General features: G+C 35.1%; 2 protein-coding genes across 2 annotated transcripts; one reads left to right on the top strand and one right to left on the bottom strand.

The window, feature by feature from the left end:
• Positions 1-114: 114 nt before the first annotated feature.
• Positions 115-5,109, bottom strand: LOC126691290 (uncharacterized). Its single transcript, XM_050386344.1, has 5 exons — positions 4,841-5,109; positions 4,420-4,646; positions 4,064-4,144; positions 1,977-2,327; positions 115-414 (listed from the first exon to the last, which is right to left on the bottom strand). The coding sequence occupies exons 1-5, from the start codon at positions 4,989-4,991 to the stop codon at positions 313-315; spliced, it is 912 nt and encodes a 303-aa protein (XP_050242301.1). The 5' UTR covers positions 4,992-5,109; the 3' UTR covers positions 115-312.
• A 7,701-nt stretch (positions 5,110-12,810) lies between these two features.
• Positions 12,811-13,355, top strand: LOC126712884 (uncharacterized). Its single transcript, XM_050412403.1, has one exon. The coding sequence runs from the start codon at positions 12,811-12,813 to the stop codon at positions 13,336-13,338; it is 528 nt and encodes a 175-aa protein (XP_050268360.1). The 3' UTR covers positions 13,339-13,355.
• The last annotated feature ends 422 nt before the right edge of the window (positions 13,356-13,777 follow it).

A 13,777-nucleotide genomic window follows, 5' to 3' on the forward strand; every position in this document is an offset into this window, starting at 1 on the left:
TGGTTTAACGGATAAAAGTCTCTTGCTTGATTTTAAGTCTTAAGTTTTAACTATACTCGGGCTAACTCTATTTTTAATGACTTCCATGTAAATACTCTCTTTCTTCCTCCGATGTGCAAATTTTCTGAGACATCTTTATGACTGCTATAGAATAGCTAAATGAAGTACAATGTAGCTGGGAGAATCAAGTTCATTCCCAAAACAGCTAAAATGTGATTTTATGATACTAGATTAATTTATACAACAATATACTGTTCAAATAATTATACTTATAGCCACAATTACAAAAGTAGATTGTAGCCGAAGTAGGTATTACAAGGTGGTCCTGAAAAACTGTACAACAAAATAGAAGACTGCTAGAAGTAGTGCAATTTGGTATGCATCTCTTTGGAAGCTGTCATCCCTTTGAAAGAACTGAAGCAAAACAAATAAAAAAATCAGTCTTTTTTTTTTTTTTTTTTGATTTTTTGATTTTTTTTTTTTTGTTTTTTGAATAATGGAATAAGTCAGTTGATGACGAAAGAAAACAACCATTTTCATATTTGCTGCAATCCCCATTGAACTATTTTAGCTAATACTAAAAATTAAAATTCGAAAATTAATGCAAAATTTTCCTCATACTTTATGGATTTTAAACATGTAATGTAACTTTAAAAAGTGAAGAAGTAAAGCAAACACAATCATGGTACATGTTATACGTAAAGCATCGCAGAACAAGCACAATTAACTATCATTATGCATCAATTTGCAAAAATGCCTATAAAAATTTGCCTCAGGATATGATTGTATCCGGTGTCTGTATCAAAATTGAACTGAATCTGTATAGTATTTGTGTGTTATAGATTCTGCTCCTCTTTGTGCCATGGTAGGAACCTAGCCTTGCTCTGATATCAACTGATGCAGCGTGAGCATGTAGGAGCAGAATCTATAACACACAAATACTACAATTTTTCCACAAAATCTAAGTTCCACAAGAACACTAGGCTAGTAGGCAAAATAATAGAGAAAACCTCTCTAACAAGCTTTTATTCAAAACACACATAACAATAATCAACCTCTCTATAAAGAGTATTTATAGGAATATAATTTCTCCTACTCCTTTTAGGAAAAGACATAATAAACCTACGCCTATTTGAAAAAGGAAAAACAATTTAACTTGGAAAAGAAAAACAATTAAAACCCTAATTCAACTATGAAAAAAGAAAACAACATAAAATATTAAAATATTTTATTCTTCCTTAACGTATCTGCATCAGTTATGGTGTGGAGATTTGCTGTCCAATGTGGTGGAAATCGGTGTGGAGCTATGGTGGCTGTGGCATTGTGATTGGCTTCGTTAATGGGTTTTTTTTTTTTTTTTTTTAAACATGGTTTTGCTCTTGGTGGTGGTGTCAAGTGTGTGTAGTGCAACGATGATGGGCTTGTGGTGATAGTGGTTTTAGTAAATTTGTGGTTCTTGAACAGAAAGAATGAGAGAGAGAGAATAAATAATGTCAAGTTGCTAAATATGCATAGAACTCGATATTGCTAATGTTGAGTTCCATTTCGAGTTTCACTTAAATTTTTTTTTTTTTAAATTAAGTAGCTAAATATGCATAGAACACCCCTTAACTTCTTTAGATATGGGCAGATTGAACAATTAGAAATTCATTATCTTTTCGAATAAAGTTTCTAGGGTGATAAGCATTATTTGTTGCAGCTCAACTATCTAATCTAGTTGATAATTTTCATTAATTTGTTGGGATATATAAGCATGTCAATTCTAGAAATTCCTACGGTTTGGAATGATATTCTTCAGTTGCTTAGTAGTTTTTCCCTAAAGAACCTGAGCTGAGCGCAGCCCATAATTTTTCTGAACTTTCTTATGCTAAAATTACTGCATGCATATTAAGCAGAGTTCCTAACATTCATATACTTGCATGAATTTCTATAAATTAATTATACATATCGGTGAGCAAGATACTAAAAGAACTCACCTTTGTTGGATCGCCTGAGGGGTCTGGATATATCTCCAAGTTTTCTTTCTCAGTTGAGAAACGGCTTGTTAAGTGCTTAACAACGTCAGCCAAATCTTTTCCAACCTCATTTGTAGCAAAAAGACGTCTTGATGTCCAGAAGAATGCTTGAGCAATAGCAGATGAAGATGATAAATCCCAGAACTCCTCATGCTCAATCACTTGGCCACTAATTTGGTTGAGAGTGAATTGAGAATTAACTCTAATTATCAAATCTCCTCCTATACCAGCAAGAAAAGATTTAGGCTTCCCTTTAATTGTCCACTTGATGCTCAGGACACTGGTTGATAGCATCCTCATTTCCTGCACAGACTGTAACAACAAAATAGAAAGATAAATTAAAGGTCAAACTAACCAAAATATGCCACAGCTAAAAGGTTAAGATCCAACACTGCATAATTTCATCTAGGCAAGCTATTGAAAGTAAAATGCAAGTCAGATTGATTGAACTAGTTTCAAATAAACCAAACCAAAGCGGTCTTTATATATCTTTCAAGTACAAGATGGAATGATCAAAGTACAAGTTCCAGCTTAAGATAAAATGTGCATGGTGTTGGCAATTTTAACAAAATACTCACAAGAAATAGTGTAATGAAAATTTTATTAGAGTACTTCAAAATTACAAACAAAGATATCAGACTGCTGTCTTGAGAGCTCGCTACAACTTTATCTCTCACACACTTTCACATCATACATCTATTCCATTTTATAGGGTGAAGTTACGAGAGCCATCATTATTGTCATGACTTTTTATTTTATAAAAGAAAATTCTAGAATGTGGAAGACTCAAAGACACAAATGTTATAGAATGACAATAGATACAAATAGTTATGAAAAAACAAAAGACACAAATAGTTATGAAATATCAAGAGGCTTTTGGTTTACCACTTCCAACATATGGGAGTGCACAATCAAGAGAGAGAGAGAGTATAAGTTCACACTGCATACCACAAGATATCAACTATGAAACATGAATAGTCAACTAATTCTTAATGAAATGTGAGAATGTTGGCTCATAGGAATTCAATTTCATATAACAAAAGTGTTAGGGTCATATTTTTTTATATGTTGGCATATCCTTTGACAAAACACACTTTACTTGTAGTTGGGTAGTTTTAAGTGGTTTCTAGAATATCATGAAGCATGTCTTAGGACTTAGACATGTGGTATTACTGAAGACATGAAGACTGCACCAAGAAAGAAGTGAAGAAAAGTTGAAAAAGTGAATCACGACACTAGTTTCAACACTATCTCGATACTAGTATCTATTGAGATTAAATGAAGGACCTCGACATTAGCTCGACACTCTTGATCTATCAAGCTAAGCAGATCTAGAATTCTCAGATCAGATTTTCAACCCATGATGACTTGGATTGCTAGGGTTTCGTTCACTAAACTCCTAGAGAAGATTTATTTTAAAGTCATCAAAGATACAGAGACTCAAATTAGAGAACTCATACACTTTTGGAGAAGATACTACGTTTTTACGCGCCTTAAGGTTTTGTAACCAAGTGCTTTTAGATCTTCAACGTGTATTAAAGTGAAGAACTATGTATTCAACAACAAACATCAGTTGCTAGGAAGTTAGTCATGTACTGTGATCTATGCAAAGGAATGAGTCTTTACAAGATCAAGTCCAATTAGGGATTGGTATAAAAATTCAACTGTATGTTGGTATTCTGGGATAGTCTAGGGTAGTAGTAAGATTCCTTATACTTATAACTATTTGATTATTGATTAGTAATTCTTGGGAGTGGTGACTTGAAAATCACCCGGTGGAGGGTTTTTGCCTTGTAAGAGGTTTTCTCTATTAGTCAACAAATCACCATGTCAAATTTAATTTTCGCTACACTTTAGTTTATTTAGCGATTTATGTGTGCTTCGACGATTTGCATGTAATTTGACATAATTAATTAACTTAAGTAATTGAATTAATTAATCAAGGTTAATCTATAACCCAACAAAAGGAAAATGGAGTTAAATAAGAGAGAATATTTCTTGTTTAAATGAACAAAAATATATAGACATAATTAAAATAAAAGTCTTACCACAGTGGGGTTGTCTAGTGCACTGGTTGCCCATAGTGGTCTCTTGTATTTCTCACGACCAGCAAAACTTCTAACTGGATCCTGAAACAAGTATCATAACATAATGCGTTAAAATACCCAATTGTGAAAATAGTAATCTCACTCCACTGCAACCAAATTAATAAAAAAAAGAAACACCAATAAAAGTATTTTGACACATAAGGTTTCATGTCCCCCACTGCCACAAATCTAAAAAGTAATTAGGAAATCACTTATGAGAAGCAATCACAATAAAAAGAATGAGACAATAGTACAGTAACACTAACAAACATGAACATGTGATTTTATAAAACAGGAAGCCAAAAGCTCATCAATACCCTGTATCTGACAGAAACTGCGTACGTTCCAAGGGCCCGATTGCCTTCCCGAAGCTCTAGGATATCGCGAACAAGTTGTCTTGCTGTAGATTCCACTATGGGGCTACTAACGCACTCAAACTCATTACAGAGCTCACCGAAGTCCATACCATCAACAATCTTATCAGCATCTGATTTTTCAATGGTAGGCTCAGGAGACAATTCTGTGCTTCTAGAATCATTTGTAACTGCAAGAAATATAGTCCAGTTTATATCTCAGTCTAGTTGCTAGCAAAACAGGTTGACCAGAAGGAATTGAAAGATTTTACAGCTTCCGCAGCAACTGAACTGAACAACAGTAGTAACTGGTCATCATATAAAGTTTGTAGTAATAGAAGAAGAAAAAGGAGATAATTAATTAGAGGAGGTGAAAAGTAGAAACCTCGAAGTGAAAAAGGGTGGTGGTAATGAGAGGACGCAGTAAAAGGCTTGCAAGTGAAAATGCATTTATTGCGGTGGTGGAGACCAGAAGCAAAGGCGGGAGTGGCAGCAATGGTAGCAGTAGTGAGAGCCGAAGAAACTGAAGCACTCATCTTTCTCCATTCTAATGCATGTTGACCACGTTCTTGGATTAGAATTAGAGCTTCTTTTTCTTCTCTGATATTTTTTTTTTTTTCGCTTCTCCACCTGTGGATAAGGTGGGGGCTATGTGTTGCTAAGTGCAACCACTAGTTCATTTTGTGCAGTGGGATTTTATGCGAGGCCAAACTCCAATATTATTATTATTTCTGTAATGAATAAAATAGGGTAAGGGGACAAGTTGTCACAATTGTAACCAGTGTTATTTTGTTTAAAACAGACTTATTTTATAATTTAAATTAAATTATATAAATTTAAAGACGCAATATTATTATAAAATAAAATTTTAACTTTAAAATTGACAGAATGGAGATGATTTAAAATGTAGAAGATTGTATTCAGTTTTTTTATTTAGTGAGAAACTAATGTGTGAGAATATCTGTTTGACATCCCATTTTGAAACTACACTTTTTCAAAGTAAAGTTTATTTAAATCTCTTATTTATTTATTTATTTTTAGGTTCAATTTCTTATTATTATTATTATTATTATTTTTTTTTTTTAAAAAAAAAAAGCTATTTTTCAAAAAATCTGAAAAAAGAAACTGTGCCAAACAGAGACTACAAAGACCGTAAACGTTTGCTAAAATCAAATGGATTGAGCCATGGCTTAACTTTAAGTTAGGTCCCTCCCGAAACTATTGTGGCCCAAATGTATGAGAATACTCTAAAGCTAGTTCTTTTAACCTATTTACCTTGGGCTTGGGCTTGGGCTTATCTTTACTCATTGGAGAGCTTGAAAATGCAACCCCCCATGCTCCCATTTTAAACCAGGATGGCTTTGAATACTAGGGAACTATATGTATATAGAGAAGACCACCTGAGTGCATGAACTTAACAAACTTCGTGGTGCTTCTACATTGTCAAACAAGACTGAGGCCTCTCATGAGGTTGTTGAAAACATTATCTAGAAATTAATTCTTCAACAATCTACTACCATGACAAGCATCCCATATGCATACAAGCCTTCCTAGAATGGCAGTGAATATGGATTCATTGTGATGTTTATAGATTAAGAAAATCGTGCTCTTCTAAAACTGCATTTCCATGAAAGTCACTTCCACAAGCAATCAATGTACAATTAGTTAACTACGTAAACAAAGAAACTCTCCTGTGCTTTCGTTGGGGCTTACAAATAACATCTGTTCTTTATTTTATCCATACTATATATAACAAGATTTTTTTTTTTTTTTTGAACTGGACTTTTATATGATTCAAAAAAAAATCTCATTAATAAACAGTAACTGTTCTTAAAAATAAGGTCATAAATGTTAAATACCAAATTTAAAACACACGTTCCTACTATATCTATAGCTACGATCATTTTGAGTTTTTTTTTTCCTTCACATTCATCTTCCTTTTTTTCCCCCCTAAAATTTAGCCCTTTTTTTTCTTTTTCATCCAAATAAAAAACCTCTAGTAGTTAAAAAAAGAAAAAGAAAAAAAGAAACACCTCTTACCTGGCTTATCTCAAATGTCCTAAAATTTAGAATTTTTTTTTTTTCCATTTTTTCATCCAGTTTGGAGACAATCTCGTAAAAATACATCTCTAACTTTGTGCCATGTACAGTCACCCTCCCATTGACCCACGTTAACCACCCCCCCCCCCCCTCCCTTTTTTTTTCCTTTTTCCTTTTTCTCTTTATTTTATTGCATACCCAGGTTTATCCCTTAACCACAAAAAATGAGCAGTCAAATATCACTAAGTTAGCTCTACTACACATTCTCAACTTTTATTTTATTCATATATATATATATTTTTTTTTGTTATCTATTTAAATTCAAATACTTCATCTATATACTGTTAGTTATTTATTTTTATTTTTTTATAGGATATACCCAAGTCATACAATTATCACAATAATGGACAGGATAATTTTTAAGAAAAAAAAATTACAAGTCCCCACCCATCCACATTTTCCAAAATTCAAAATTTAAAAACAATACAATTTCATGGAGAATTACATGTTTAAAACAATTATCACCACAATTTTTTTGGATAATTTTTGTCAATAAAAACTCCCACACTCATCGGTCTCATATCTCTCTCCCTTTATTCTACCTTATTTTTAATCCCATTTAATTTCACACTCAAATCTAAATTCTCCAAATTTAGGTGAGTTTTTCTTTTTACTCTGTTTAGTTTTACATATATTTAAGAATTTTAATTGATTAAGAAATCAATGATTTGGTTGATAATGGGTTCTAATTATCTTTCTTTTTTGTTTATATATATATATATATATATATATATATTCTTTTTTAGAATTAAAATCATAGGTTTCATCTTCTGGAACAAAGGTAGCACAAATTTTGTGATGAAAGGCAAGCACAATGTACCTAAAAAAAAAAAGTTTGGAATTCTTGGTTTAGTAGGATTTTATGTTGAATCTTGTGGGGGCCTTTTATACTTTTGGGCTAAGGCTTTCTGCAGTGGGTTGGAGAGTTGGGCATGACTCGTTATTTCTGCAAAATTTGCCCATAACCAATCTGTGCACAAGACAAGACACTCCAAAAGACAAACAAACAATATATATATATATATATATATAGAGTAGCAAAAATGAAGGTCAGTCCAAATAACTTGTTAGTGGTTAGACATAGTTAGAGTAGCAGAATCATAACATAAAAGGGAATCTCTGCATGAAGAAGGCTAAAAAGAGCCCAAACTTGAACTTATATAACCTTATTACCCTATTAGGCCATAAAGTTATGCACTTTGGAGGATGGGTCAGAATAGCTACCTTGTCCAATGAGATTACAAAGAGTGGGTTTATAACGTGAGGGAGCAAAAATGTTTGCCTATTGATACATGTTTTTGCTCTGATCACTCTTTTCTCTTTTCTAAATCTCACTTCACCCTTTCCTTTTTCTCTCTTCTTTCTTTTTCAATTTCCTATTCTGATTGCCTAGGTCACTATCCCTATTCCCCCTATGGGTACTGTTCCTATTAATATATTAAATCAAGCTTTTGTGATTCTCTTTTTTACCCTCATTGCTCAGCAACCATTTTTTTTTTCTGCTGCAGACACTTTTTAGAGGTGCCCACTACCCTTTTGGCCGTATGAGTTCAACCTCTACTACCCTCTGAGCATGTGCAGCATTTTCTCTCTTCCACTACCTATCCCACAACAAACTCTCACCCACTCATTCTACTGTGTACCTCTCTCTCTCTCTCCATTTAAATGGTAAACCTTGGGTTTCTTTCTACCAATTTCCTCTAGTATACATCAAGTGCCCCCAGCTGATTTACTACCTATTTTGGGTAGAAATGCTTTCCCAGCAAAGCACCTCCCAAAGAAGTCCTGGCAGGACACAAAAAATAGGCTCTTTTTCTCTCTCCACTAAACCACACCCTTTGTAATCCCTTTGGCCGTGGGCCAACCCTCTTTGCATTGATTGGGTTACAAGTTGGTGGTCCTCCGGCCATTACATTGTTGTCTTCTCCTTCATGCCTTGTCTTATTCATTTTTCACATGCTTTCTACCGCTACTATCTAGTTTTGTCCCTTTTCTTCTTTGTCAAGACTGAGATTTTCCACCTATATTCATCCTTTATAGAGAATGATATGGACTTATTGGGCTTGCCTCATTTGGTTTCACGTGGGTCTTTTGAAGCCCTTCCCTTCTTGCTTTCCATTAGTTCATACCGAATAGGTTATTGGGCCTTTTGCTTTTTTCCTTCCTCCTTGGGCCCTTTCAAGGACCATTCTAATTCCTTGAAGAGGGCCATCCCACCGTGGCTGACTCTCTCACGTTGTCCTATCCTGTGGTGGGTCAATGTGTCATTTTCCTTGTTCTTTATAGGCATTCTCTCTCTTTGGGCCATTGCTTGGGCCATGCTTATTTACTCTTTGAGCCTTTGGGATGTAGTCCCATTGCCTTACTTTCTTTACTTCTTAATCTCCTTTTCTTGGTTTGGTTTGGGCTTTTCTATCGTTGGGCCTTTGGGTCCATATTATAAAAAAATAGATATCAACATTCAGCCCCCTATGCATGTGAATTGTTCTACAATTAACGTGTGAAAATTTCTCCTATTTCTTTTACGAGTGTTTTGAACAGTGATCCCCAACTTTCTTCTTCCCTTTTCTGATGCAAAAAAAGTTGTCTTTTTTAAATTCCATTGTTTAACTACTACTCTGACATACTGCCCCCAGTTCATTTTATACGTTACTTCTTTTAGAGCGATTCCCATAATTTCCCATCATTAACCTTATCTTAAACTCTTCTCTCTTTTCATTCTTCTCATCTTTCTATTTTCACAAAATTCTTCTCTCTCCTTTCTCCGCTTCTTCTTCTCCTTTCTTCTTCACACCATACTCTTCTTTCATGTCTCCGACCAAGAGTGAGGATTCTTCCTGCCACAAAGGGAAAGACCCCATTGTTGTGAAGTCTCCCTTTGAAAAGGAAGGGGATGAGGATGTCTCTCCTGCTGAATCAGACCATTCTGAGGGTGAGGAGACAGTTCATGATTCCAATAGTGAGTGTCTCCCTCTTCTCGACCTATGTGTAGACACCTCATTTTGTACCAGGTTAATAAACTTTAGTCCCTAGTCCCAATGATGAGCTTGACATGCCTACAAAGGTAATTGAAGTTATTTTGATAGTTTGGAAATAATCACAACTCAAAAGTGCTCAAATCGCTTTGAAAACGATGCTGAAAAATGACCTTTACTCAAAAATCCCCAGTCTCATTAGAAAGTAAACATCCTAGACTTCAATTTGAACACAAATTTGCCTAATTTTAGCTAAAATTGAGTGAGTTATGACTGTTTGAAGTTGGGCCAACTGGGCAGTCTGATTTTCTGGGTTTTAAAACTTCATTTTAAGGGCCCAAAACATAATGTTTTGATGTGGGCTAGCCCATGGACCCTTGAGAACGTCCAAAGATCATTAAAAAGTTTGAAAACCCTAATTTTAACTTATAAATACTCATCTTATGCCTCCAATCAAAAACCTAGCTAGAGAGAGCCATTTTTTAGCCACCATCTTCTCTAAAACCCTAATTCTCATTTCAAAAACACACACACACAGCACATTTGCACATTTTTTACAAATTAAAAAACCTATTTTCATTAGTTCTAAGGCTGAAACTATTTTCCCAATTTGACTTCTCAAAACCCTTTTCAAAACTAATATTGTTTTTGAGTTGTGATTACCTATAAACTATTGAATTCTTCTTTTACCTTAATATCTCATTGAAGCTTGTTGTGTGGGCACTGAGGGGCCGGTTAAATATCAATTAAGTTTGTATTCCATAGCAAGGTGAGTCTTTCTTCATGGCTTTTCCTTGATTTGGTTCTTCTATAATTTGTGTTTTGTTGTTCTTAGTTAATATATTTGTTATTCATGCTTAGAAATATGTTTTGTTTTGTTTGATTTTATTTTGTTTTGTCTTATCATGTTTTGATTCGAAAGTTTATATGATTTGATATATTGATGAATATGTTTTGATGTGTTAAGTGTTACTCTTGTTTGTTGTTAGATCTAATGCATGTTTAGGAATAGATTTTTTTTTGTTTATCTTTGATATTTGTTCTTAGTTTAGGCTGTGTAGTTTTTATGTTTTAAAGCATGATATGTTGTTAGATTTATTGTTTTGAAGTCTTAGTTTGTTTTTTGTGTTGCTGTGTTTGTGGCTAGGGTTTCTGGGTTGAAACCCACATGCGCATAATCTTGGCTGCGTATGCAAGCCAGATTATGTGTATGCAGGCTTGATCATGCGCATGCATACCACTGCCCAAAAACCCTAGTTTGAATTTTTAGCTTTGTTTTCTTCATTTGTTTCACATATTATGCCTCTGTTTTCATCCCTTTTTATAGGTATGAGTCATTGTTCTATGTTTGTTGTTTGTTTTTCTTTCACATGATTAAATTAGGGTTTATCTTGTGTTTCTTTGTTTTGATGCCATGAACATGCATTCACATGTTCACGCATTTATGCCATAGGTGCTGAGATGCAGCAAGGTAAGTGAGGTAAGTCATGCATTCACATAAACATGCATCTTTGAATATGATTTTACCTTAATGATAGAGATAAACATGTTTGTTTGGTTGAGTTCTTCTTGAAGTATAGATGTAATCACATGTTTGCTTGGATCTTTCTATGCCTATGTGCTGCCTTGGATATGATATGTATGATAGTAACATGTTAGGGTTTATGTTATGCCATGATAGATGTATGATTAGGCATTTTTGGGATGATTGATGCCATGTTGACTATTAGATGTATGCTATGTGTGTGAGTATAGATGCAATGTTGAATGTACCTTTAATAGGGTTAAGATATAAGACACAATGAGAGGAAGCCAACCTTAGGGTTGGGCGGTTTTGGGTGCCTAACACCTCCTAAGACCATACCTTAACTCCGAACCCATATATCTAGTTATAAGACCAAAAGGTCCTTCCTCAAAAGGATGCTATATATATGGTTCCTAGACCATTCTAAAAACTAAGTGGTGACTCCCCTTTGTGTCCACACCATGGTACAATGCGCACATCCATTTTCTAGTAGTGGCTGGTGGCTATACATACCCTTCATTGGATCGGGTTTGGATGTTCTTGGAGTGAAACCTGTCTTAGGTGCCGTTATTGAGTGCCATCTTGGATATTGTCATTCACCGTGGGGAGCTTTACTGGTTCCTATTCACTTCGGGTTTGGGTCGTGTAACAACCCAAGGAAAAGCACTAGCCACATCTGCGCTATACCTCAAAAGGACTAGTCACAATTGAGGCTCCTTGTAGTTATTAATAAAGCCCAGTTCAACCTAGTAAATACCTGATGTGGGACTCATCACACACCCACACACATCACACAATCAATCAAATTGGAGCATCACAATCTCCCCCACTTAAATCCCTAACATCCTCGTTAGGGTCCACTTATGGGGTAGTGTCTCTGAGCCCACATGGGATTACCAAACCGGCTTTGATACCATATGTAACAACCCAAGGAAAAGCGCTAGCCACATCTGCGCTATACCTCAAAAGGACTAGTCACAATTGAGGCTCTTTGCAGTTGTTAATAAAGCCCAGTTCAACCCAGTAAATACCCGATGTGGGACTCATCACACACCCACACACATCACACAATCAATCAAATTGGGGCATCACAATCTCCCCCACTTGAATCCCTAGCGTCCTCGTTAGGGCCCACTTTGTGGAGTAGTGTCTCTGAGCCCACACAGAATTACCGGGCCGGCTCTGATACCATATGTAACGACCTAAGGAAAAGCGCTAACCACATTTGCGCTATACCTCAAAAGGACTAGTCACAATTGAGACTCCTTGTAGTTGTTAATGAAGCCCAGATCTACCCAGTAAATACCTGATGTGGGACTCATCACACACCCATACACATCACACAATCAATCAAATTGGGGCATCATAATCTCCCCCACTTAAATCCCTAACGTCCTTGTTAGGGTCCACTTTGTGGGGTAGTGTCTCTGAGACCACATGGGATTACTTGACCAGCTCTGATACCATATGTAACAACCCAAGGAAAAGCGCTAGCCACATCTGCGCTATACCTCAAAAGGACTAGTCACAATTGAGACTCCTTGTAGTTGTTAATAAAACCCAGTTCAACCCAATAAATACCCAATGTGGGACTCATCACACACCTACACACATCACACAATCAATCAAATTGGGGCATCACAATATGAGGCTTTGTATGGTAGGAAGTGTAGGTCCCCTATATGTTGGGATGATGTTGGAGAAAGAAGATTGTTGGGTCCTAAGATTGTACAACAAACAATAGATAAAATTCAAATGATTAAAGAGCGGCTCCAAACAGCTCAGAGTAGGCAGAAGAGTTATGCATATGTTAGAAGAAGAAAATTAGAGTTCCAAGTGGGTGATCATGTGTTCTTGAGGATTTCACCTACTATAGGAGTTATGAGATTTGGTTTTCGAGGTGAGTTGAGCCCTCGTTTTGTAGGACCTTTTGAAGTCTTGGAGAGGATGGGTAAAGTTGCTTATAGGCTTGCCTTACCACCTTCTTTATCAGGGGTACATAATGTTTTCCATGTCTCAATGTTGAGGAAATATATTCCAGACCCCAGTCATGTAGTAGATTATGAGCCTCTAAAATTAAGAGATGATTTAACTTATGAAGAGCAACCAGTTAAAATTGTGGACAAGAAGGAGCAAGAGTTGAAGCGTCGTACCATACATTATGTCAAGGTTCAATGGAGGAACCAGTCTATGAGAAAGGCTACATGGGAGTTAGAAGATGAAATGAAGGAGAAATACCCATATCTTTTTGAGGACTCAAGTATGTCAAGTTTAGAGGACTAAACTTCTTTTAAGTGGGGGAGAATGTAATACCCGGAAAAAAAATAAATAAATAAATAAAAGGAGGGGTATTTATGTAAATTTGTTTATGGGGTCAACTTTTATAATTAATATTACTAAGGGGTTTTTAGAAAATAAGGTTGAAACCCTAGTTTATATAGTCTAATTTTAAGTCAGCGTATACTAATAGATGTTTTGAGAGAGGAGACTACCCAAAATACTGAAGTAGAGAAGATTTGACTGCACAATAGAGGTAAGAGCCTAAAAATCCCTACTTGTTAAATCTAAACTTTATTTAGAATTAGAGTATTTTATTTATGTGAGTATTTTAAATCAATAGTGAAACTATTTATTTATTCAAGGATTTTATTGATGCAAACGAAGAAAAATTTAGATTTATATTTTGGTAAATTGGACGCTACAACCTACAAATTTTTCTGTG

This window comes from Quercus robur, chromosome 1, assembly GCF_932294415.1.
Source record: "Quercus robur chromosome 1, dhQueRobu3.1, whole genome shotgun sequence".
In the NCBI taxonomy this organism is placed as follows: domain Eukaryota; kingdom Viridiplantae; phylum Streptophyta; class Magnoliopsida; order Fagales; family Fagaceae; genus Quercus; species Quercus robur.

What these genes read in the sequence shown, in the direction of transcription:
- LOC126712884 (XM_050412403.1), top strand. Translation starts at nt 12,811, where the DNA reads ATGATTAAAGAGCGGCTCCAAACAGCTCAGAGTAGGCAGAAGAGTTAT.
- LOC126691290 (XM_050386344.1), bottom strand. Translation starts at nt 4,991, where the DNA reads ATGAGTGCTTCAGTTTCTTCGGCTCTCACTACTGCTACCATTGCTGCC. An exon ending in CACTAGACAACCCCACTGTG is followed by an intron (nt 2,328 to 4,063) that starts GTAAGACTTTTA and finishes TTGTTGTTACAG; the next exon opens with TCTGTGCAGGAAATGAGGAT. An exon ending in CCTCAGGCGATCCAACAAAG is followed by an intron (nt 415 to 1,976) that starts GTGAGTTCTTTT and finishes GTTTTGCTTCAG; the next exon opens with TTCTTTCAAAGGGATGACAG.